The sequence below is a fragment of the Hipposideros armiger genome, unplaced genomic scaffold (genome assembly GCF_001890085.2).
Source record: "Hipposideros armiger isolate ML-2016 unplaced genomic scaffold, ASM189008v1 scaffold_429, whole genome shotgun sequence".
In the NCBI taxonomy this organism is placed as follows: Eukaryota; Metazoa; Chordata; class Mammalia; order Chiroptera; family Hipposideridae; genus Hipposideros; species Hipposideros armiger.
This window is the reverse complement of record NW_017731779.1, coordinates 1,270,983-1,298,292: the sequence shown is the minus strand read 5'-3', so window position 1 is coordinate 1,298,292 and position 27,310 is coordinate 1,270,983. Positions and strand designations below refer to the sequence as shown.

The 27,310-nt window shown below is 34.2% G+C and overlaps 1 protein-coding gene across 5 annotated transcripts in view; it reads left to right on the top strand.

The window, feature by feature from the left end:
- The window catches only part of RIC1 (RIC1 partner of RAB6A GEF complex), a 103,232-nt gene that overhangs the window by 30,151 nt on the left and 45,771 nt on the right, over positions 1-27,310 (top strand). For 3 of the 5 annotated variants that reach the window (XM_019664720.1, XM_019664721.1, XM_019664718.1), the window contains exons 3-6: positions 10,190-10,269; positions 22,126-22,233; positions 25,269-25,411; positions 25,702-25,838. In XM_019664720.1, coding sequence (XP_019520265.1) covers positions 10,190-10,269; positions 22,126-22,233; positions 25,269-25,411; positions 25,702-25,838 — 468 coding nt within the window. The remainder of the gene's footprint in view (positions 1-10,189; positions 10,270-22,125; positions 22,234-25,268; positions 25,412-25,701; positions 25,839-27,310) is intronic. The other 2 variants (XM_019664719.1, XM_019664722.1) reach the window with 2 other exon arrangements.

The window sequence follows — 27,310 nt, the reverse complement described above, 5'->3', positions numbered from 1 at the left end:
ACGGCGAGTATATAACAAACTCTGTATTTTGAGTGGAAATGTTAGGGGGTCGTCTTATACGCCCAGTCGTCTTATACGCCAGCAAATACGGTAATTTTCTTACTATGTGACCTCCGCCACCCAGGTATCCTCATTGTGTGCTCTGACATGTCAGCTTACAACCAGAATTCTATTTCTGTATCACTAACGAAACCATAGTCACCTCCTTATCGACTTGTACCTTAAAAAGAAACCTAACTGACACTTTTTTAATGGGGTGTGGAGAAAAAATCCTTTACCATTTTAAGAATTTGTTCATAGTGTTCGGGAGAATGTTTTCTCTGCATATCAGAAGTAGAATATCATTTTTGTAGATACGATGCCAGATCATAATTATCCCTAGAGTTTTTCTAAATTTAATTTTTTTTTAATTTTTTTTTTTTTTTAGCTGAGTCATCCTGCCTGCATCTGTTGGCAGCTAAGCGGCAGCTCAGCTTGGGCTGGGAATCGAACCAGCAACCCTGTTGCTCAGAACTCGCACTCTTGAGCGAGCTCTTAACCAACTGATTCACTCAGCCGGTCCAGGTTTTTCTAAATTTTAGACAATGAATAGATATCCAGGCACAAGAAGCATTAAAATGAATTTTAAGTACTGTCTCATTTTTAGGACTATATCATTGTATTTAGGTACATGTGTATTTTTTTTTTTTTGTAATCTTGCTTATAATAGGAAAAAAACTCTGGAGTCCTTTGATTCTCCATTCCCATCTCATCACCAATATGTTGCTAAGTCCTGTCTCTAGTTTATTGCTATCCTCTTCCTTTTATTCTCATTGCCATTACCTTAGTACAGGCCTTTATATATTTTGTCTAGATTGCCTAGAATATAAAACTTTTAGCCTTTTTTTTTTCCCACTTGAAATGCAGCTTAATTGTGCATAGCTAAGTCATAGCTCTTATTCTTATTTTCAAACCTTTCATTGGCTTCCTATTGCATATAAAATGTGTTTCAAACTGCTTGGCCTTATAGTATTCAGGGCTGTGATCTGTCACCAACCTGCCATTCCAACTCTTATTTCCCACAGCTACTTTTTTTTTTTTTCTTAATTGGGGAAAATGGGGAGGGAACAGTGTTGGGGAATTGGGGAAGGGGAACAGACAAGATACTGTCCTTTTGTTCTTCTGTCTAGTTGTGGAGGACGTCGCTTCACTGGCCCATGTTGGTATTATTGTGTTCTTCCCGGATGAGGCAGTCACTCTCCAGCCACTGGACGGTGGCTCACGGCAGCTCACACTGGCTGCCAGCCGCTCACGCTGACTGCTGGCCACTCACGGTAGCTTATGGCCAACCACTCATGGTAGCTTACGGCAGCCCACTACAGCTCCACTGCAGCCTACACCGTAGCTGGCGACTCCCGGCAACCCAGCTCCAGGTCAAGCTATTGTTCACCATCTTAGCTGTAGAGGGCGCAGCGTCACTGGCCCATGTGGGATTCAAACCAACGTCCCTACTGCTCAGAGGTCGCGCTCCCAAGCCAACTCTTAACCAATGAGCCACTCGGCTGGTCCACCCACTGCTACCTTTTAATCATCCTTTTCACACCCAGCTAAATTGAAATATAGCCTGTCCTGCCGCAATCTGAGAGTTGCTGTAACTTGAATTAGGACGTAATTTATTTGGGAATAAGGGAAAGGTGTCAGGTTGATTTAGAATTCCTGTTGTTTCATTGTGATTTTTTTCCTTCTAGCATGTTAATGTATTGAATAGCCATATAACAGCCAAAAGCAGAGTATTCTAATACAGTGAAATATAGCAAGTTGCAGAGGAATGCAGTATTACACATAGCACCCACTCATCCTATTGTTTCAGTTTATCTTGATGTGTCCAAACCCTGTTTTAGAAATGCTGTTGTGATTCTTCTGGATCTCTGAATTTTGCTCGTCTCCATAACTTTGCATCCTTAATCTTTCCTTAGATTATACTATTTTTGTTAGGATTGCTGTTTTTCACATTTATTATTTATTCAATCATTATCTTCAAATCTTACTGGCTTACACACCAAAAAAAAAATGTGTGCTCTCATTCTGTGATTTGCCCTGGGTTTGGTCAAGCAGTTTTTCCCCTGTTCTCATCTGCAATCACTGATGTTGTTGCTGCCATCTGACAGCTCCACTGGTGCTTGATAGTCCAGGATGCCCTCAGTCATATAGCTGGAGCAGTCCACTTTGGTTTTCTTTGTGACCTCTTATTCTCCGGTTAGCTAGATGAGGCTTTTTTGTGTGATGGTAGAAGCTTTTCAAGAGAGCAAAAGTTTATAAGGCCAATCATGACTTCCATTTTTTTTCTAAATAGCTTTATTGACATGTAATTGATATACAATAAACTGCAGATATTTGAAGTGTACCATTTGATAAGTTTTGAAACCATTGCTATAATCAAGATGGTGAACAGATCCATGATTCTTATAAGTTTCCTTGTGCTCTTTTGTAATTCCTCCCTCCTGCTATGATCCATCTCCCTCCAAAACCTACCACTGGTTTGCTTTCTGTACTACAGGTTAGGTTGCACTTTCCAGAGTTTTATATAAATGGAATCATACAGTGTGTACTCTTATTTCTGGTTTCTTTCAGCATAATTATTTTGAGTTTCATGCATATTGTCATGAATCAGTAGCCTTCTGAGTAGTATTCCATCTTACAAGTGATTTATCCATTCGTCTGTTGAGGGCATTTGAGTTGTTTCTAGTTTTTGGCTATTCCAAAAAACTGTGAACATTCATGTACAAATCCTTATATAGACATACATTTTATTTTCTGTTGGGTATAATACCCAAGAGTGAAACAGCTAAATCATAAGGTTAGGTGCATGTTTAACTTTTTAAAAATGTCAAACTGTTTTCAAAGTGTTTATGCCATTTTCCATTCCTACAAGCAGTGTATGAGAGTTCTGATTCCTCTTGGTCAACATATGGTATGTTATGCCTTTTGAATTTAGCCCTTCTAACAGATATGTAGTCGTATCTCATTATAGTTTTAATTTGCATTTCTCTAATCACTAACAATATTGGGTATTGAACATCTTTCATTTGTTTATTTGCCATGTGTATCTTTGATAAAGTGTTCAAATTAGTTGCCCTTTTTATTTTTTGGGTCCTTTGCTTTTTTATTGCTGGATTACTAGAGTTCTTAATATATTTTGAATTCCTTTATTACATATATGCTTTACAAAGAATTTCTCCTACTATGTATGACTAATCCTTTCATTCTCTTAACAGTGTTTTTTTAAATGAATGAAGTACTTCATTTTGATGAAGCCCAGTTCATCAGTTTGTTCTTTTATGGTTCATATCTTTTTCCTATGTTTTCTTTGAGCAGTTTTATGGTTTAGGTTTTATATTTAGGTCAATGATGTATTTTGAGTTAATTTTTGTATATGGTGCAAGATTGGATCCATGTTCATTTTTTGTATATTTCTATCCAATTGTTTCAGCACAGTTCGTTGAAAAGGCTATCCCTGCTATGCTGCATTTCTTTGGCATCTTTGGCATAAATCAATTGTCTACAAAAATGTCCATTTTTGTCTGTATTCTGTATTCTGTTTCATGATGTATTTGTCTATCTATATGTCAATACAGCATCATTTTGATTACTGTAGCTTTGTAATTTTGAAACTACTTAGTTTTCCAACTTTTTCTTTGTTTTCAAAGTTGCTTTCACTATTGTAGGACCTTTTATTTCTGTATTAATTTTAGAATCACTTTGTCGGTTTCAACAGAAATGCCTACTGAGATTTTGATTGGGATTGCATTGAATCTATGGGTCCATTTGGGGAGAGTTGTCATATTAGCAATATTGAATCTTCGGACCTATAAACAAGATATATTTCTTCATTTATTTAGATATTTTAAACTTAAGCATTGTTTTGTTATTATATAGGCATTTCATATCTTTTGCCAGATTTATTTCTAACTTTCATATTTTTGATATTGAAAACTAATTTTCTGATTGTTCATTACTAGTCTATAGAAATGTGATTGGTTTTTCTGTATTGATCTTGTATATTGAAACCATGCTAAACTCACTTATTCTAGCTGTTTTGTTTTGTGGTGGTTTTTTTTGTAGATTTCATCAGATTTTCTGCATAGACAATGATGGCAAAAGACAGTTTGACTTTTTCCTTTTCAATCTGGATACCTTTTATTAATTTTACTTGCCTGATTGTACTAGTTTAACTGTCCAGTACAATGTTGGATAGGAGGAAAGCATTCAGTCTTTTATTATTAAGAATGATGTTGTTATAAGTATTTTATAGGTCCCTTTTTCAAATTATGGAAGTTTCCCCTCTTGCTCATTTGCTGACAGTTTTTAATCAGGAATGTTATATTGGATTGTGTCAGTGCCTTTTCTACATTTATTGAGACTATCATATTGTTTTTCTTTTAGCTTATTAATATAAATAATTCCATTTATTGATGTTTGAATGTTAACCCTGCATTACTGGCTAAACCCCATTTACTTATGATTTATTATCCTGATAATATATCATTAGATTTTAATTTGCTAAAATTTTGTTTAGACATTGACATCTTTGTTAATAAGGGATTGGCCTGTAGTTTTTTTTTCTTATGTCTTTGTCTAGTTTTGGTATGAGAGTAATACTGGTCTCATAAAATGAGGTGGGAATTATTCCCTCACTTTTGTTTTCTAGAAGAGTTTTGTTGAATCAGTATTATTTCTTTTTGAAATATTTGGTAGAATTAGCCAGTGATACCATCTGAGCCTAGAGTTTTCTTCATGGGAAGGATTTTAATTGAAATTTCAATTTCTTTTTTTTTTTCCATTATTTTATTTCCTTTTTTTTTTTGAGATTTTTATTGGGGAATTCGGGGAAGGGGAACAGACAAGTTGCTATCCTTTTGTTCTTCAGTCTAGTTGTGGAGGATGTTGCTTCACTGCCCAAGTTGGCACCATCATTGCGCTCTTCCGGGATGAGGCAGATCAGTTGCCAGCTTCTGGATGTCCACTCACAGCGGCTGCTGGCTGCACATGGTAGCCCATGGCAACCCACTGCCACAGGGGCTGCAGCCTACGCCGTCGCAGGCGACTCATGGCAGCCCAGCTCCAGGTTGAGCTGTTGTTCAGCATCTTAGCTGTGGAGGGCAGTGTCACTGGCCCTCATATGTGGGATCTGAACCAGGGCTCTCTGGCTTCCCAAGCCAGCTCTTAACCAACGTGCCACTCGGCCGGCCCTCAATTTCTTTAAAAGATAACAGACTTATGCAAGATACTTATTTATTTTCAGTGAGCTGTGTTAGTTTGTGTCTTTCAAGGAATTTGTCCATTTCGTTCAAGTTGCAAACTTACTGTCATAAAGTTATTCATAGTACTCCTTTATTATTCTTTTGATATCTGTAGAATCTGTAGTGATGTCACCTCTCTTATTTCTTATAGTGGTTATTTTTTTTTCCCTTATTTCCTGGTCAGTATAACTAGAGGTGTATCAATTTTAGTGATATATTTTTTATTTAAATTCATATTTAAATTTCATTGATTTTGTTTTGTTTTGTTTTCTATTTCATTGATTTCCCTCTGCTCTCTATTATTTCCCCTATTTTTTTTTAAAATTTGCTTACTTTGGGTTTCATTTGCTCATCTGTTTGTAATTTAAGATGGAAGACAAAGTCATTGATTTGGTTTTTTTCTTCTAATACAGGCATTTAAAACTATAAAATTCCCTTTCAGTACTGTTCTAGCAAATCCCACAAATTTTACTCTGCCATATTTTTTTAAGTTTCCCTTTTGATTTCTTCTTTCATCCAAGTGTTATTTAAAAGCATATTCTTTAGTTTCAAAATACTTTAGGGTTTTCCAGGAATCTTCTGTTATCTACTGGGTTGTCAGAAAAGTCATGACACATTTTTGCAATGAAAAACAGAAAAATACATCATGACTTTTCTGACAATCCAATATTTTCTCATTTAATTCTACTAGAGTAAAGGAACATATATTGTAGACATTTTATTTTTTGTATGGTAAAACCCCAGCATACATTGCTATTATTCTAGTTTTTTGTTTTTTGTGTTTTTTTTAGCTGAGCCATCCTGCCACCTGTTGTCAGCTCAGCAGCTCAGCTCGGGCCAGGAATTGAACCGGCGACCCTGTTGCTTAGCGCTCACACTCTTGAGCAAGCTCTTAACCAACTGAGCCACTTGGCTGGCCCTACTATTATTCTAGTTTTAAAAGTCAGTTATCTTTTAAAGCAATTTCAGTGAAGGAAATTAAATTTGGATTAAATTTAATGCAACTATTTTTTTCTTACTCCTACCCCTATCCTTTGGGGGGGGGGAGAGAGAGAGAGAGAGAGAGGCCACTTGGTATTGTCCATAATTCACTGATGTTCTTTCAGTTTTGTTTTGTTCTTTTTTTGTATTTCATTATGAATAATCTTTATTGGTATGCTTTCATGACCAGTAAGCTTTTCTTTTGCAGTGTCTAATCTGCCATTAATCGCACCCAGTGTATTTTTTATCTCATATATTTTAGTTTTTATCTCGAGTTTGGTTTAGGTTTTCTATATTCCCTAACCTTTTGACCATATGGAATACAGTTATAACTGTCCCAATGCCCTTTTGTGCTAATTCTAACATCTGATAGATTTCTGGATCATTTTTGGTTGGTCGATTTTTTTCCTTATTGTGTCTTGTGTTTTTTTGCCTGTCTTCATGTGTGGTAATCTTTAATTGGTTGCCAGACATTGTGATTTTACTTTGTTGTATGCTGAATATTTTTGTGATCCTATTAATCTTGAGTTTTGTTCTGGGATGTAGTTATGTTACTGGGAAACAGTTTGATATGTTCATGTCTTGTTTTGTGCTTTGTATTGCAGGTTTGGAATAGCACTCAATCTAGAGCTAATTAATCCCCACTACTATCAAGTTTTGTTTTTCTTTTGTTTTTTAATTAGTCCTCTGGTATAAAACAATGTGATAATATTAGGGATAATAATTTTGGTGAGTAATGTCAGAAGATATTCATCACCTATTTTTGAGAGTGTATGTGATTTACAACTGATTTTATCATTTTCCACTTAAATACATTCATATGTGAATATACAAAGTCTGAAAGATTATACAAAAATATTAGATCATTATCTTATTGTATGAATTGGGGTGATTAATTTTATGTATTTGAACATGTATAATAAATAAAGCTGAAAACAGAAACCACCATTTACAAACCAGTGTAAAGAACTAAAAAGTACTAGTCTGTTATTTCAGCCTTATGTGAAGTCTGACATGACAGTATGTTAGGATAGAAGATACACCTCGAAAACAAGTCCTTATCTTGTAAATTATTACAGAAATCTCTGTGATGCATCATTTAGGTAATTGGAGCCAGATGCATAAATCTGTACTATTCTTTATAATTCAAATGGTATATCATAAAGGAGAAATGCATTATGAGTTGAAATTCTGAAGTATCTGGTGAATTCATGTACATACAACCATTGGATGGTATTGGGATTGCTGCCTACAAGTTAAGCTTTAGTTATATTTAACAGTTGTTGATTTGCCTCATGACACAGTGGGATTTAAATTCTCCGTGTTTACAGAAAATTACTATTTATAGTATATATGTCATGCATCGATCATAAAGTAACATTTAAAATATATTTAATTTTGGGTAGCAAGGGGAAACTTCCCAAATGACCACCAAAGCATAATACAAACAAACAATTACTAATAATAACATTAACACCACCCGCCCCTGCCCCCACCCCAGATTTCAAACTCTTCTTTTTAAAATGTGGAATTAGCTGAGGTTGTTGGCCTGGTTTTTCAAATCTTGATTGCTAGATTTGCAATTCAAAAAAATGTTAAACTTTAATATTCATACTTCTCTGACTGAATTTCTATAAATTATTAATGTCCTTTTAAAGTATTGTTTGTAGGGCCAGCCAAGTGGCTCAGTTGGTTAAGAACTAGCTCAAGAGTTTGAGCTCTGAGCAACAGCAGTTTAAGTCCCGGCCCGAGCTGAGCAGCCGCTGAGCTGCCAACAGGTGGCAGGATGGCTCAGCTAAAAAATAAAAAAAAATTTTTTAAAGTATTATTTGTAGTTCTTTTTCTTCTAAGTCGCATTTAGAGACAAGTCTATCTGTACCATCCTCTATTTAAGTAGTGATTTCCGTCTTTTATCCTCTATGTAGCCTTTATCCTTCTGTATTTATGACCCTAATTCATGGATATACAAAAGAAAGGGACATGAGACTTCTTATTTAAGTCGCCTAAAGAAATTGTTGGGCCTCTGTGATTAAAGGCACATAATCTAGTAGTATGCCTTAAAAACAGGAAAAAAAAATAAAGATATGGAATGATAACAGGAAAGACTCTTTGTTTTATTCATTTACTTAGAAAAAAATAGTTTGGATTTGTCTGTGTGTATGCATACAAGAAGAATACTGGGAGTGTTGCCTACAGATTAAGCAATAGTTTCATGCATATTTTCAGTATTTTGGGATAGGGAGAGATGGGCCATCATAACACTGCATCATAACAGGTTTTGTATAGTTATAAGATGCTGTTTTTTAAGGGTGATTGATTGTTTATTACCAAAACTTTTAAGATTATTCTAAGGCAGGAGGACTGTGTATGAACATGTAAATGATATATGTCATTGGGACCTGGAAATATATAGCATACATGAAAAACCATAGATACTTAGTAAATTTGATTGATACAGAATATTGAAATAGTAAATCAAGCCATTATTTGTAATTTCATCTAGTATCGTGTGTATATAAAATTTGTAAATGTTGGTGCAAAATGATACTATATTTTTCCTGGCATTACAGTCTTCTAAGCACTTGCTAAAATTCCAAGTGTATTATTAGCATTTGATGTTCTGAAATGTTGAACTTTTGACCTTGAGTGACTGATATTCCAGACAGCATTTGTATGTTATTCGTCTAAGTACTAGAATATATTATTTTACTTTTCTAGCCTATATAACAGTAGTAGAGTTTACAAGTTTTAAATAGTCATTAATCTGTTTAGGGGTTATGATTTCTGTGAAACTTGATACGGTTTGAAGTGAATTTGTTTTCTTTTGATCCCATATTCTCCACATTAGAAGAATATAAAATTGCACATGAGGAATTAGAATGATCATCTTACTTGAAGGAATCTTATACCATTTTTTCTTTTGTATCGCAATATGTTGAACTAGTGTTTTGGAATACATTGTGAAATAGTAAAGTTTATAGCTTAAAAAAAAACCAAAAACTGTCTTTGCTAAAGAAATTGAGTGTTTTTCCCCTGGCATTCCTTTAAGTAAAAAAACAAAGCCAGTACTTGAAAGAAATTAGAAACCTTGAATAGATTTTTCAGTTTTCTTTGGTTCTACTCTGGGCAAAAACCCACCTGCTTCTAAAATGATAAGAATTCAGTATTAGTATAAAGCAGTTTGGGCAAAATATTTGTCACTTCACTCTGTTATGTGTGAAAATGTTTGGTTAGAAATAGATAAATATTTTCTGTATTTATATAAATGTAAAATGATTGAGCTTCAGAGTCACAAATATATGCAATGATCATATAATGGCACTATTTGTTTTAATACAATTTATGATTTAAAAACATTTTGTTAACTTAGAGAAATAAACTAACTGATGTTCAAAAGTTTGAAAATTGAAGGTTTGTGTTTTCCTACTGTCTCTCAGGGTATATTTTGTAGTAGGTCAGAGATCAATTAATTGATTTTGAAATACATAACTGTTGTGTTATTCTGAAGTTATATAAACTTTGAGTAGAGTCAAGAATTTCATCATACTGTTACTGTTTGGCAACATTGTCGCTTTAAAAACTTGGAAAATTATTTGTCATATTGCACAGTTCCAGAAGTTATGTGTATTTTGCAAAATAATCACCTATTATTGAATAATACAATTATTTTAGAATATTAAGTTTTACAATATAATATGAACTATTGATTTCAATGACATGGCTGAAATAAAACCCTCTGTGGATTATTAAACAAGATGAGTTATATTAAAACGAAGTCATTTTTTTATTTGTATAATTAGACTATCGCTCTTCAAAAGAGGGTTCTTAAAAATGAAGTGTTTTCAAAGTAAGACTATATATAATTAAAATTTAGGGTTGCAGTCATAGCCTTACCCTTTAATTTATGGTAAATAAAATTTATCTTTCAGACAGCAAATGGCTACATCTTGTTTTTTCATATTACATCTACAAGAGGGGACAAGTACCTTTATGAACCAGTGTATCCCAAGTAAGTTTGTCTTTCATTCTTTTAATATTTTGTTTGCATACTTTATATTCACAAAAACATTACAGTTCTGGGTTGTCTGAAGTGATTAAAATAATCTAAGCCAGCATTTCCAAAATAGTGTTTCGAAAATTGCCAGGTCTTTGAATTGTCATTACTTGTATAAAGAATTCTGTAACTAAGTAAGTCTGAGACTCTTGAATGAATGTACTATATTCCTTCTTGCACATTCATAATTATTGTTAAAATATTCCAGATCTAGCATTCTTAAGTCCTTGTCATAGAGGACCTAAGAGATCATGAAGAGAAGAGGTGAAATGTCAGTAAGCTAAAAGGGCACTTTTTCTTGTATATTTTTTTGTATATGGATAGAACAAGTATATACCCCAAGCAGTGGTTAAAATTTGAGGGAACATGGACTTTGATCTATAAACTTTGTTATTCTGTATATTTTTCACTGTTTTTTTCCTTACTTTTGAAATAAAGGCACATTTTATTGAAAGAACTTTTGAAATAAAAGAACATATATTTCAAAGCATAACATCTTTTTTTAAAAAGATCAAACCATTAAAGCTGTATGAAAACATAATGAATATTACATTTTTAGATGGGGGAAAATAGCCAATGTTTATAGGTCTCTAAGAAATTAAAGGGAAAATAAGATTTCATTATATGAAAATTTAAATTTCTGAGAATTAACAGGAAAAAAAAGAACAACATTAAGGGCAAGGAACAAACCAAGGAAAAATTTTGCAGCGTCTAGGAACAAGGCTTACTATTTTTTATAAAGGAATCATACATGAATTGCTAAGAAATACAAAGATTTCAAAAGATAAATAGGTAAAAGCAAACTTGTAAGAGGAAATATAATAACAACACGAGAAACTTGTTAATTAGTAACTCAAACTAAACATTAGTTACTCAAAACATTAAATAGAAAAAATTTTTTTAAAACCTACACATTCCAGTATATAAAAATAGCGTTTTTTAAAATTATTAGTGCTAGTGGAGGAATAGTAAAATATTTTCGAGTACAATTCTGCTAGTAGACTTACACAAAGGTATGATAATAGAGAATTGGTTTGTAAGTCAACTGTAGTGTATTCTCAAATAATAAGCAGTCATTAAATATAATGTCACAAAATTTTATAAACTTGAGAATCTGATCATATTATAATGCATAGTGAAGAAACAAGTCACACAAAATTATATATGTAATAGGACCACAACTTTGTAAAACAAAACAAAAATAATCTAAAGGAAAAAAACAAGAAATATATAAATATATTTATATATAAATATTTATAGTAATTGCTCTGAAATGGTTGAACTGTAGTGTTTTTCATCATCTTTTGACTCTTGAATTTTCCAAAATCTTTGCTATGCATACATTATATTTACTGTGGTAAAAAAAAAAAATCCATGTATTTGAAAAATCTAAAACAAAATTCCACAATTTTATTTAAAAATGGCATTATGAAAGTTTCTTTAAATAACTCTTGCTAATATTCTTGAGAATACACTTTGGGAAGGCTAATGTTCTCCATGTAGGTTGTAGCTCAGATCCCTTTATCATAGATTTTAGGGAAATAATAGATTTTCTTGAGGACATAGTCATTTCATTTTATAATAAATATAGTGTTAATTGAGGTGTTAGTCCTGAGTTTTGGAAATCTTTTGTAAAGTACAGAAATTCTTTTGATGATAGAATTTAATTTGACTGTTTTTCAGCAAAAGTCTTTAATGCAAAAACTCTTTTGGCATATAAATTGTACTGTAAAAGTGGTATGGATATTGTGATAGGAAGTTGATGTATTTAGAAATTTTAAATTCAGTTTTATGGGTAATATAAAGCTTATTATTTATTTCATTCTGTGTGATAATTTTGTGAGCCTTTTGAAGAACTGTTGTAATCATTGTCTAAAATATCATTTACTTGTGCATTTCAAACTACATATAAACCCATTAAATTGCTCAATTTAGGCATACTCCTGTAAATAAAAAGCAATAATCAGGATCATCTGAACCTAACTGGATTAATTTACTATAGGTAGGCTGGGTAGGAAAATAACATCTCTTGAAACCGTGAAAAATACTATTTTCTGTATTTTAACTCAACTAACATGATTTACATGTTTACAGTGTTTTGGATTAGTATTTTGAGAATCACTTTTTGTGTTTCAGAAAAGTTTTAAAAAAGAGTTTCTTGCCTTCTGATTCTAAGACTCCAGGGCATGCAACTTAACTAAGTAGTAGTCCTGGCAGTTGATGAACTTTGCTGTTTTCGACTGTGTATGTTAGGCTAAAGAACTCATACAGAACATTGTTTTTATTTTTAGTTTGAGTGTTCTTCCATATATTTTATTGAAGATTTGGATTTTAATACATGAGCTCAATAAAATGTGTATAACCTTAGAGCATCATGAATAATGGTTAAAGGAATAGGCTTTTGCATCAGAGAGACCTGGAATTGAATATCAGCTCTGCCTCTTTTCAGCTGTATGATTTCTGTTGTTATTTAATACCTCCAAAACCTGTTTCTTCTATAGAATGAGATAACAGTACTAATTATGTCATAGGATTAAATATCATGCATATGAAATGTTTAGCTAAGTGCCTAGCTCATGGGAAAATTAATAAAGGACAGCTGTTTTCATTAATGTATTTTTTCCTTCACCAAATTTTTATTTCATTTCTAATATTTTAAGTGATTTTATATATATAAAGTGAGTTTGCATGTTATAGAAATTATGTACATATTATACATTAAGTGATTTTTAGTTTTTTATATTTGACTTGATAATGTGCTTTTTTCCCAGAGTTCAACTTCTACTGACTGTTACATTTAAAACAAATATCTTATAGGGAAACAGTTTTACAGAGTAGATTAGAGTCAGCCTGTTGTGTATTTGTGTGCTGGACTACTTTCTAGTTGGGTTAGTAGTCCAGTAAGTTTCTTAGTTTTTCTATAAAATTGAAATAAAAATATTTCTTCTTCAATTATTTGGAGAATTATATGAGTTCAAGTTTTTAAAACCTGGAAAATAGTGGCTTATATATGGGTTTGAGGAGAGTTTTTAAAAATGTTTAGTTTTGACAGTGTATCATCATCTGTGTCATTGTAAACATTTATGCAGTTCAAGATACTGTTCTAAGCATTTTTTTTTCAAAATCAAAAATTGCATTATTAATCCTGGTGTCTCCATAAGCACTTTTTCAAACTCATTCAAACCCTGTGGCAACCCTGTGAAGTAGTTAGGTACAATTATTGTACAAACTGCAGCACAGAGAGGCCAGGCCAAGTAACTCATTGAGAGTCAGTGGCATAGCCAGGATTCAGTCTTAAGCACTGTAGCTTCAAAGTTTGTGCTCTTAACCACCAACACTATATTGCCTCAACTCTATTTATGCCCATCTAGCTAGCTACTACTTTGGGATTTATTTGGGGAATAGGGAATCAAAAAAAAAGGAGAAATGACCTGGAGTGGTTTATAATAGTCCTAAAGAATAGAGGCATCATAATTGAGGCCAGTAGTCCTCTTCTCAATTATGGAAACTCTGTTGTCTCTTGTTTCTATACTTTAAATCTTATGAGTTCATCACAGGAGCTTTTCTAGAGTATCTCAACTGCCCTGTATTATGTGACAGTATCTTAAGCTCAGACTGCATATCGTTTTCCATTACTCTCCATCTGAGAACAGGTCAGATGCCCCATGATCTTCCATAGTTTCCACATGGTGTTTCCAACATCCTGCCTGTTAATGTTGGGAGTCAGCTTTCAATAATGATGGCAGTCTCATTAAATGACTTTTTATGCCTCAAAATTCATTTATTCTTTGATGAATAAATGTGTCACTTTTATCTTTTGTGTCTTCATAAATTCCACTCTGTATTAAACTATCCCTTCATATTAGTTACATAGACCAGTGGACAGACTTGTCCACTGAAGGTCGTCTTGGCTTTTTTATTTTGTGTCTTGGAACTTGCAGTGAAATTAATGAGGAAGCTGTCGGGTAAATCAGAAATAATTTGTGTTTAACTTTAGAATGTGCTCATGTGTTTATATTTAAATATGAGTTTAGTAGATCTTGAAACTGCAACTCATATTTTATCATGATGAAAATAATTTCAACAAATACGTCATCATAATTTGTATTTTTTGAAACCAAAGTTTTTCCCCCCTTATTTCTATATTTCCACTCCTACTGTTAATCTATTTTTTGTCAGAGACCAGCTTATTGCTATCCAAAAAAAAGTTATTTTACTAAAATTTAGTACATTTGATTATCAAGTATTAAAGGTACAGATATTATCTCCACTGAAAAAAATAGCCCCAGAACAGCTATCAAAACAAAACTCCCACTCCTCGTGCCCGCCCCCCACTCCCAACAGATTTCATTAGATTGTGAGACTTTAGCAGGTTGTAAATGAATTAGTGCTAGGTGGGAAGCAAGAGAAGAATAATTAATTGAGGTTTCCAGTTCCTAACCTCAACCTACTTACCCTTTCATAACTCCAGGGACATTTACTAAATTACATCAAATGTAGAGGAGAAAAGTTTGAATTAGTTACAGATGTGCAGGTTTCCCTCAATTATTTATTTTTTTTATTGTTTGCTAGTAAGTTTTGAGTGTTAGTTTCCTGGAGAATAAACTTTAACTGCTTTTCTTTTCTATTATGGATTTAGAAAGTTATTTCTAACATTTTTTATTTCCTTGGTCTTATGATTTCTATATATATATATATATATATATATACATATATATATATATATTCTGTAAATGTACATGTGTAACCTTTAGCTGTTGAACTTTGTATATTTTATGTATCCATTGTCTTACATCATAATTCCATGAGCACTCATAAATAAGATTATTAGGAATGTAATTATATAAATTCTGGGCAGTGAAACTACTTCCCTGTTGACCACACTTAAATTAAGACTGGCACCTGAATCCAAAGAATGATAGAAGTGTTAAAATATCTGACCAATTCAGAGAGTTCTACATATTGTTCTTATCAGACTGAAGGCTGCCTGGATGTGTGATAATGTAAACAAAAAGCTTTTTTTTAAACAAATATAAAAGGTCTGGTGATAAGGGTACTCCTCCTCTAGAGAACTCTTCTGAAAAATTATTTTTATCTATCCATCTGTCCATTTAAGTGTCAGATTTTCTCAAACTTCAGGATTGTGGTAGATGTTGAAGATGAAGCAATGGGAAAAAGGGGAAAAAAAACAACCCATAGAGCTTGTGTTCTTCTAGTATAGACAGTGATAAATAAGCAAAATACACTACAAATTAGGAGATAACATTCTATGGAGAAAAATAAAGCAGGGAAAAGGTATAGGGAGTGGGGACACAACTTGAAATAGAGTGCTCAGGGTCTTCACTGAGAAGATGACATTTGAAAAGATCTCAGAGATATGGAAACAAAACATACACCTGGGGAAGAGCATTTTTGATTGGTGAGATTTAGCAGGTAAGAAAGTTAAGAAGATAATATTGTAATAAATTGTAGGTCCTATCTAATATAGTTAAAAAGCCAGAAGAGAGAAATTTTTTTTAAATGTAAAGATGAAAAATTAACGTTCTTATTTTTAAGTAACTTGATCCTGGGAACACCAATGGCTAATTCCCTTTTTCTGTAAATGACATCATCATTTACTTTGAGATTATTTGCTCTTCCTGCTTAGTAAATCCAACAGCCAGCCTGTCAACTCCACTATATTCTAGCTTCTGTATATTCTGTGTATCCTACCTTGTATGTATCCCTCATGCCTTTGCCTTCTACCTAATTCCTAGCAACACTAGTTTGGGTTTTGTCACTTTTTCTCCTGGATTATTGTAATATCTTCTTAAACATATTTTACGATTTTGTTTAAATGAATTTTCTAACAAAATTTACATGCTATTTCCCTACATAAAATTTTTTAGTGGCTTTCCTTAGCTTTCAGGATTAATCATGTTGCTTTTTTTTTTTTTTTTAGTTTTATTTTACTCATATGAAATGGGTCGGCAAACTGCGGCTCACGAGCCACATGCGGCTCTTTGGGTACATTCCGTCTCAAAAGTTTGCTGATCCCTGATCTGAAAAAAATAGAGTTAATACCGTCTACTTCATAAAAAATGTCATTAGGTTTAAATCAACTTCTGAAATTACTATGTAGCACCTAAAATAATGCTTCGGTGTTCCCTAGAGTTTCGTTCTGAGTTCTATTCTGTGTTTTAATTATTCAGTATATGTGGATGGGGTTCAGATCTGTTTCCTTAATGTAGAACCCCTTTTCTTGAGCTTCAGGCCCCCCTCTCCAGGATTCATTCATTTAGATGTTCCTAGAGGCAGCCTTAAATTCATCGTGTCTAAACCTAACTCATTCCTTCCCTACCAACCCACACATGCTATTGCTTTTCTAAAATTTATTGTAGTTACCATGATCTTTTATACAGTGTATGAGTGTGAAAACCTTACAATTTATTTCTTCACTTCTCATATTTGTTCAGTAATCAAGTCGTATTGTTACAACTTTGCAGTATCTCTAGAAGTTGCCTATCTCTGTTTTATTCTCACTTGTCTTATTAGGCGCTTTAATGGCCTCTCCTTGGCTATTAACACGTAAACTCGTCGTATAGAGAAAAATGCCCACTTACAAAGTGTTAAAAAGGTTATTTACTAACTCTTTCTCTTACTCTAGTCTCTTACTCCTATATACTGAAATCTATCCTTTGTATTGATACCAGATTTATTTTTCAAAACAGACTTGATGATGTGATTCTTGTCTCAGAAATTTAAGTCTGAATTAGTTTTATTCTAACTCATTTAACACCTGGACTCTAAATATATAAAAACACTAACATTATACATCAGTACTTTCTAGAATAATATTATTTCAGAAAGACCCCAACAGTAAACTTTTCTATTTCCATTTTTTAAATTATGGTAAAATAACATAACTTTATAAAATGGTTCTCATTATAACCATTTTTGAGGTGTACAGTTATACTTCATTTAAATGGAATCATACAGCGTTCATCTTTTTGTGACTAGGTTATGTCACTTAGCATAATGTCCTCAAAGTTCACCTATTTTGTAGCATATGTCCGAATTTCCTTCCTTTTTAAACCTCAATAATACTTCGTTGTACATACTATATTATGCTTATCCATTCATCTGTTGATGGACACATGGGTTGCTTCCACATTTTATCACAATTTTATTCACAATAGTGAATAAAATTGCTATGAACATAGGTATTCAGATGTGTCTTTGAAACCCTGATTTCAGTTCCTTTGGGTTTATACCCACAATGGAATTGCTATATCATATGGTAATTCTATTTTAGATTTTTTGAGGAATTGCCATATTGTTTTCCTCAGCTGCTGTACCATATTGCCCAGCAATAGTGCACAAGGGCTCTGATTTCTCCATGTCCTTGCCAACTTCTGTTATTTTCTGGGGTTTTTTGTTTTTTTGGGGGGAGGGGAGGTTGGTGGTTGTTTTTGTGGGGTTTTTTGTAGTAGCCGTTCTAGTGTTGTGTGAGGTGGTATTTCTTAGTTTTGATTTGCATTTCCTCAGTGATCGATGATGTTGAGTGTCTTTTTGTGCTTATTGGTCATCTGTACATCTTTGGAGATATGTCTGTTTGAGTCCTTTGCCACTTTTGAATCAGGTTGTTTTGTTTTTTGTTGTTAGTTTTTGGAGTTCTCCGTATATTCAGGATATTAATTCCTTGTCTAATAAACTTTGGTTGCTTTCTAGTCCCCACAAAATGAAGTCCAAGAGCCCTGGCCTGGCATTTAGAACCTACTTTCCCCCTTCTGTAACACAGTGAACCTACAATTTCTTGTATTCCCCACTTTTCTGAAGACACAGATTATGTTTAATCATTCAAAATGCAACCTAGGGCTGGCCCGAGTGGCTCAGCTGGTTAAGAGCTGCAGTTTGGATCCCACATTGAGGGCCAGTGACACTCGCCCTCTACAGCTAAGATGATGAACAACAGCTCGACCTGGAGGTGGGCTGCTGTGAGTCGCCGTAGGCTGCAGCAGGGGTGGGCTGCGTGAGCTACGTGAGTGGCTGACAGCTAGCGTGAGCGGCTGGTAGCCAGTGTGAGCTACTGGGAGCCGCTGTGAGCGGCTGACCATGACCAGCAATTGATTGCCTCACCCGTGAAGAGCACAATGATCATACCAACATGGTCCAGTGAAGCGACGTCCTACACAACTAGACTGAAGAACAAAACAGCAATTTGTCTACCTGTCTGTTCCCCTTCCCCAATTACCCAACGCTGTTCCCCTCCCCCAATTCCCCAATAAAACCTCTTTTTTTTTTTAAATAAATTATTACATTGCTTTTTGTTTTTGTTTTTTAAGATTTTTATTGGGGAATTGGGGGGATGGGAACAAATAAGTTGCTGTCTTTTTGTTCTTCAGTCTAGTTGTGGAGGACGTTGCTTCACTGGCCCAAGTTGGCACCATCATTGCACTTTTCCCTGGTCGAGGCAGATCAGTCGCCAGCTTCTGGATGGCTGCTCACGCTGGCTGCTGGCTACACTCGGTAGCCCATGGCAGCCCACTGCAGCAGGGGCTGCAGCCTAAACCGTCGCCGGCGATTCACGGCAGCCCAGCTCCAGGTTGACCTGTTGTTCAGCATCTTAGCCGTAGAGGGCAGTGTCACTGGCCCCCATGTCGGATCCGAACCGAGGCCCTCTGGCGTCCCAAACCAGCTCTTAACCAACGTGCCACTCGGCCAGCCCTCCCCAATAAAACCTTTAAAAAAAAAAAACAAAAAAAACGCAACCTAAACAACAATAACAACTGCAGCTTACTAAGAGCCTGCTAACTCATTTTCTCATTTTATAGATATACAAAAGCTTAGAAAGTAACTCAGAAAGCAGTTTTTCCAAAGTCACTGCTAATAAAAAGTAGAACCTGGATTGGGACCCAGGTATCTCTAATTTCAAATGCCATACTCTTCTCCACATCTCTTAAACTACTGTATATTTATTTAGATAGTAATATCAAGTCTAATGTCATGAGAAAGTAGGAAACATATAATTAAGGCAGTCTGAGAGTTTTGTTTTACTCTTCATAACCTGGGTTTAATTCATACTTCCAGCCCCATCTTCTATGACCCCCTTCCAAAAATCTGATGCTATACTCTCAAATACAAGTAGTAATATTTTCTTTATCAGAAAGGTAGGTTTTTTATTAATGTAATGTTTAACAGTTTACTGTATTTTAATATGTTTGGAAGAAGGGATGGAAACTTACCTGTGCAATTTATCTCTGATTTTATAATGGAAGTCATTAGAAAGTCAGGATTTGCTTTAAAATTCTTATAATACTTTATTTTAGCTGTAATAAATGAGAGCATTTCTGTAAAGGGAAATAGAGGGTTTTCAGTTGTGTAATGAGGTTTCCATCCTTTCTCTTGAAAATAACTAACAACAAAACATTGAAATACTGTTTCCATTTTTAATGAAAGCTAGGGGTATCTAATCCTTGAGCTAAAAATTGGATGAGAAAGAAAGAATAAATAACTTAGGAAGAATATCAAACCTCAGAGCCTAAGGTATTACATGGTACTGATGAAAAGCAACTTGTTTGAGCTGCAAAACCATGGAAAGACTCAGGAATTAAATGCATCAATACCACAGAATATAGACAGAATATAGGGTGAGCCAGAGGCCATAAGCGGAGATTATTTGAAACTCTGAATAAGGATTTCTTGTTCCCACATCACAGGAGACAGGAAATGTATAATTAATCCAGAGGGATTTCAGACATAGAGCAGGACAAGGGTGAGACGCTAGACTAAAGATGGGGATTAAGTGAAAGTTGTAACACTGAACCGTAGCATGTCAAGCCTTTTTCCCCTGCTGGGCTTCAGACTTGGATTCTATGCTTAGATATTCCAGGCAGGATTGAGGAATCCTTTTTGGGGAAGTTAAACCACTCCAGAAAAATGACTCAAAGGGTCCTAATATTTTAAGACCTCAACAAAAATGCCAACTACTACCCTGAATTTCACCAGTTGACAAGCCCTTGTTAACCTGTTAAACTTTATGACCAAACAGCCAAGGATTGTTAGCCATCTTAGGAAAGTTACCAATGTAAAAGACACAACAGAAAAAAAAGGAAACTCAAAGGAAATGTGGGGAACAAAAATACTCTGAGGAAATGATAATTAACAATCTCAGACAGATGTTGTCTAATTAAAACAACAATAAAAACCCCACAGGTGCTATTAGAAAAAAGGAGAGATGGGTGTAAAGTTCCTGGAATGAAAAGTATGATAACAGAAATAAAAGCATTGGAAGACACAGTTGAGGAACTCTCCCAGGATATACGAACAAAGTACAAGAGAAAAGGGAAAGTTAAGTTTTAATAGCTAGCTCAGTAGGAGTTCTAGACGCAGAGGACAAAAATGGAGAACTTCTGGGCCAGCCTAGTGGCACGTTGGTTAGGAGTTGTCTTGGGACGCCAGAGGGCCCTGGTTCAGATCCCACATATAAGGGCCGGTGACACTGCCCTCTACAGCTAAGATGCTGAACAACAGCTCAACCTGGAGCTGGGCTGCCATGAGTCGCTGGCGACAGCATAGGCTGCACCCCCTGCTGAAGTGGGCTGCCATGGGCTACCGTGTGTAGCCAGCAGCCAACGTGAGCGGCCAGCAACCACCGTAAGCGGCCGTCCAGAAGCTGGCAACTGATCTGCCTCACCCGGGAAGAGCGCAATGATGGTGCCAACTTGGGCCAGTGAAGCAACGTCCTCCACAACTAGACTGAAGAACAAAAAGACTGCAACTTGTCTGTTTTCCAATTCCCCAGGGCTGGTCCCATCCCCCAATTCCCCAATAAAAGTCTTTCAAAAAATAAATAATTTTCACAAAGCAATAACTTCAAAAACTATTGCTCTTGTTGGATTCTTTGTACATAATTTTAATAGTATTGACAAACTGTTTTCTGGGATTGTAGGTGACTGGAGGGGTAGAGATGATGTAGGCAGACTAATTGTTGCCAAGAGTAAGTGATATCTGATGGTAAGAGAAGAGACAGTTATTAAATTCCAACACAGGCATTGAGAAAGATGGTCCTATACCACGTGGAGATAAAGATTCCAGAACAGCTGTATAGTCCTTTTAAGTGGCTACATGTGACAGCTTAGTTACTGACATAGCCACTCTAGTTGTAGCTATTGGGTTGTCGGAAAAGTCATGACGTATTTTTTTCTATGTTTTTCATTGCAAAAATGTGTGATGACTTTTCTGACAACCCAATATTTAGTACCACGGAGTTTTCAAAGTTAGCCATTTTGCTATTTATTACCAATTTTTATGTAAACATCTCCTACTTGCATCCCTGAATCTGACCTTAATTTGATACATACCCAAAGGATAGAAATGAAGGATGAAGTAGGTGCAGAGTAAGGTAAGATGAGGTGAGGATTTGGATCACTTCAGACATGCACTATATAGAATGGTATATATCTTCCATTGTTGCCCAACTCTAGAAGGCCTGCCAGTCAATTTAAATAAAATGTCTTTTGGTTCTCTTTGAGAGTTCACGTTTATCTTAAGTGTTTTTTCCTAAGATCCTTTGCTCTTCTCCCTTCACTCCCACCTCCCCAGCACAAGTTACGTTGGTCAAACACATTTATTTCTGATTGATAAATAGATATGTCTGCTGTAATGAAATTTAGGTGTGTTTTTCATTTGAGAACCTAAAGGATCAACACCTGATTTGTAGGTCTGATTAAGTTTATTTTATTTAATTGGGACTATATTAGTCACAGAGTAAATGAGAATTCAATTTCTTGCTCTGTAATCCTGTATATTTGCTTTTTTTTTTTTTTTTAGAGGAAGCCCACAGATGAAGGGGACACCCCATTTTAAGGAAGAACAGTGTGCTCCAGCATTAAATTTAGAGATGAGGAAAATACTGGATTTGCAAGCACCCATCATGAGGTACTGTATTTTGGTTAAATATAACATTTGTGATGACAATATGCATTATGACCAATAAGAAAGTTGATTTCATTCCATTGAAGATAATTATTTTTAGCCCTCGAAATGAAATGTTTGATTAACCTTTAGAAAAATGTGAAATTTTACAGATACATTATCTTAAATTATTATAATAAAGCCTATAAACTGGATATACCAACTGTAATTTTATTTTAGAAATTTATATTTTTTTGGTAAGATCTTGAATTATTTGAATGATACAACATAGTCCATGATACTTAAAAAAGATACTGATAAAAAAAGAAATCACACAATTTGAGAGAAAGAGAAAGTGCCTTCTTTTCCATAGCTTTTGATAAGTTTGGGGGAAATATATATGTATGTACACTTGGAAGAAAGTTGAACTTTTAGAGCCAAGTGTTAATAAAGGTTTTGTGATATGATGGCCAGGATACCAAAATACCAAAAATTATTTTTACAGCCACTGGTAGAAACAGTAAATGACTGTACCTATAATTTGGTTTATTTCCTTAATTGCTTTGCACTTGGTATTTTACTTGTCTCTGCTATGTTGGTCTTGTCAAAGTGTGTTTTTAACTTCAAGTTTTTACTACATTATTTATTTTTGTTTCATTTTTTTTTAAAGTTATTTTTAACTGAATCCAGAGTTAAAATTGAACCCCCAAGAACCTTTTGCTGTTATTGAGCCCAGTCATGTACAATCATGAAATTATTGTGGTAATATTCCAACATTCTATGCATCAAAATGGCCAACAGCTCTTATCTCTGTTGCTCAGACTTGCTGTAAGAAAAAGATGAGAGAAATAAGTAAAATAAATATTATTCAAAATTTATTTTATTGAATCATTAAAACCTTCCTGTCAAAATGTCTGCAAATAAACTCTTATGAAAGCAAACATTGATAAATTAGACTATATAAAAGTTAAAAAAAAAATCTGAGAAAGAAAACACCATAAATAAGCACAAAAGACAACACAAATTGTGAAAACAAGCGACTATACTTAACAGTGAATGTTATAAAAGGCCAATTTCCATAATACACAAAGAGTTCCTATAACAAGAAGACACAATAAGAACAAATGGACAAAGCATGTAAACAATGTTTTTATTTTCTGTATTCCAGTTGGTACATTACTTAATAGATTTCCATTAGCACATTTAATAAATGACTCTTATACATATAAACAATTAGGTAACATGCTGTCTTGGGGAGGGGGTGGGGAAATGAGAACTTTATACATTAGTGGTGGGAATATAAATTGATACCATATATATGGAAATTGATTAAGCATTATCTGTCAAAGATTCAAATGTTCATGACCTTTGTCCAACATGTCTATCTACTTCTACGAATTAATCCTGCAAATATAATAATACATATTGGAAATTATATGCTTACAGGGTTTTTCATTGTACATTGTTTACAGTAGTAAAAGATTGAAAATCACCTAAGTGCCCATCAATAGGAAGCTGATAAATTTTCTTACATCTATACAATGGGAATAATATGCATTGGTAAAAACAATGAGGACACTCTTAACTGAAGAAAACTTCCCAAATATGTTGTTGGGTGAAAAAAATCAAGGTGTACTCTACATAATAATGCTACTATTTGCTTTTTAAAGGGAGCTGGTAGCCTTGGACTATTATATTGTTCTGAAAGAATATACAAGAAACGGCATGAGAACTGAGTGGCTAAGGGACAGGTTTAGGGAAAAGACTTTTTATTTTTACTATGTACTCTTACTAAATATTGAACTATATGAAGTGATGTGTGAATATATTGAACTGTATGAATGTAATACTTATGTTTTTAAAATTCTTCTGACTCACAATTTTAATAAAAGGCTTCTTTTACCTTTTCCTTTGTTTTTTTGTTAGAAATACCCTACAGATACTGGTACATGTTAAATAAAATTGTATGCAAGTGGCTGGCTACTTTCTTTTAATCTATCTTTTTATATTAATATATGCTCCTCGTAGAAAAAGAATGCTTTTTGTTGTTTGCTTAAATGTGATCACGGTTACAAAAGATTGAGTTCAGGTTACTCATCACCTTGATCAGAAAGTTACTCTTTACTTCAGATTTTATATTTCAGCTTAGAGACTCTTTTTAAGAATGTAACTTGTTGCATAGGAATTTTGAATGTTTGTGTGTACCACGCTAGGTGGAACTGTACAAGCATGGCTTTCTACCTCCACCTGGTGGTAAACATGGTGGTTCATGGAAATGGGATAGGAAAGAGCCTTTAAACAAAGTATTCCTGCCATCTTGTACAAGTTAAACTTGTCAGGTGCTATTTTTAATTTACAAATGTATGTGATGAGAAATCTCTAAGGTTTCTCTCAAAACTTCAGTGAAATAATTGGTATTATTAGCACCTGTAGCACATAGTTGCTGGATATTAGAGATTTCCTATATGATTTTGAATTGAATGAGAAGATGTGAAACTTGGACTTTATAACCAACTATTTTCCCTCCCACTACCAAAAATACAAGTTATATAAAGTTAGGGATGATGGTTACGTTTTGCTTAGAGGCATAAGATGGCTAGAGTACTGCCATCTTTTAATTTTGATTCAAAAAGGATTAATGTTAAGCATCCAACCTTTGTTATAATTGAGGATAGAGAATGTTTAGAAGGTAAAACGTACTAATATAACTCATAATTAAAACTCTTAGTGTATTTTTAACTACTGCTACGTAATAAATACCACAGTTTATTCTATATCTTGCTCCATCCCAGTCACTTAGGAAAGCCCTATGTAGTATGTAGTATTTAACATTAGTTAGGTATTAAATATATTTACATATTTGAGAATTGGTCATTATGAATTGTATTTTTTAAAAAAACATCTCAGGGATAACAGATAGCTATTATAAAGCCCCTGAAGTCAATGATTGGAGAGGCTCTCTGAGGACATAACTTAGAGTATATTTATGTGGTTTTGTGTGTGCTTTCCAAGTATGCTCTCTTAAGTCAATTGATTATAAATCGCATCCTTCCCTACAGTTTGCAGTCTGTGCTGGAAGATCTCCTGGTTGCTACTTCTGATGGACTTCTTCATCTTATTCACTGGGAAGGAATGACAAATGGAAGAAAAGCTATTAATCTTTGCACAGTACCCTTTTCAGTAGACCTGCAGTCATCTAGAGGTAGTTACACTTTCTGCATGGGGTAGAGCCAGGTGTTTAACATTTGGTATAATCTTGGTAGACATTTTTTATGGAAGAACATTGATTTTATACTTTGGCATTAATTATGCAAGGGAGGAGCGGGGGGGGTGGAGAGAGGGAGAGGGAGAAAGAAAGAGAAGTATTTTGTTTAATGTTTTTAGATCATTGTTGTGCCCTTTGAACTGTCCTTACAGGGTTTGTAAGTAAAAATGTGAGGGAATTATTTACTATATTTATATGCATATTTCATGTACTTATTTTTTCATCAGCAGGTTCATTCCTGGGCTTTGCAGATGTGTATATCAGAGACATGGAATACTGTGCCACACTTGATGGATTTGCTGTTGTGTTTAATGATGGTAAAGTTGGATTTATTACACCAGTATCCAGTAGATTTACTGCAGAGGTATGACTTATTTACTTTGGATGTTATTTTCTTTATGTTGCATTTATTAATTTTAGTCTTTGTTATTAAATCCTCCCCACTTTTTTTATTTATGATTTTAGGGGTTGTTAATTTTTAAAATCAAAACTATACATATAAATAGTATAAGTAGACCAATAACTCTGTTAGACATGTTGAAGAAAAGTGGTATTTCCTGATCTCCTCCCTACTCTCTTTACACCCAGTTTCCATTTTTTAAGGCATCTATGTTCTATTCCTATTACTGGTTATTTTGCTATTTATCTTCAGTACTCTGAATATTTCGTTTAATTTTTAGTATCAAGGTTGTGTTTATATACTTCCCTCTGTGGAAAATGACCATTTATTTCCCTCTTCCCTGTACCCACCACATACTTCCCCATACAGCTATTGTGATTTTGATTAGATTGCTATTCATTGCTTATATTGTTATTTGTAAACCCTATTAGTACCCTGTGATTAGTTTTCCTTTCCCAAAGATTTTCTCTCCCACTGGGAATTAATAATTTTGTTCTTTACATTTGCTTAGTTTCTATGTACTTACCACTAACTCAACCTCAAACTCTTTGCTAATTGTGTAAGTAAATAGCCTCTCACTTCCTTCAAACTCATAGGTGTTGTATCCGTTTCATCTTGTTGAAGAAATTTCTCTTGGAGCCTTCTGGCCTGCGCCAAACTGAACTGCTTGTTCTCAATACATACCTTTAACACAATTGTATTTTTGGGCTCTCCATCATCTTCCTGAGAATTTCCTCTACTCCTTTATTTGTATGTGATCATTTAACAATTAATGGTTAATTCATATATAATTATTTAATGTATGAATTTGGTTTCTGTGACAGAGACCCAAAATAAAAACTTGGATTCATTAATAGCTGTGTGGGTTCTGGTGGGTTTGGTTGGCTATGATCTTCACCACAGGGTGAGCTAATTAGATTATTTCCTTTCCTATCCTCTCTGTTTCCAAAGTTAATTGGAGGAGAGTCCTGCAGTCCTTTCCAGAGAATAGCTATTTGGCTGGCTTTATATTCTGGGATTTGAGTTATGAAAGAGTAAGATTAGAGGGTCCAAATTTAGGATGTAAACTTGTATTTATTCCTGTATTCAGTGTAGTCCAGAGACCACTGGGGTTTTTTGTTGTTTTGTTTTCCTCCAAAGAAAAAGTTCTAATTTTCTATTGAAGTGGAGATGAGCTGGTTCTTAGCAGCTTTGACTGGGAAGGTACTCTGGGAAGACCCAGCTGCTGCCTAAATATGCTTTGAACCAGTTCTACTTTTTAGCAGCCTTTCACAGACATTTAAATCCCAAGCTTCTTTGTGTACCCTGGAATGTAAAATTAGCTGTTCCTCAACATTCTTCACTTCCAGTAAGAGATTTACTCATCCGTATACTTCCCAGTATCCAAAATTTTCTTTTTTTAAAGATTTTTATTGGAGAATTGGGGGGATGGGAAC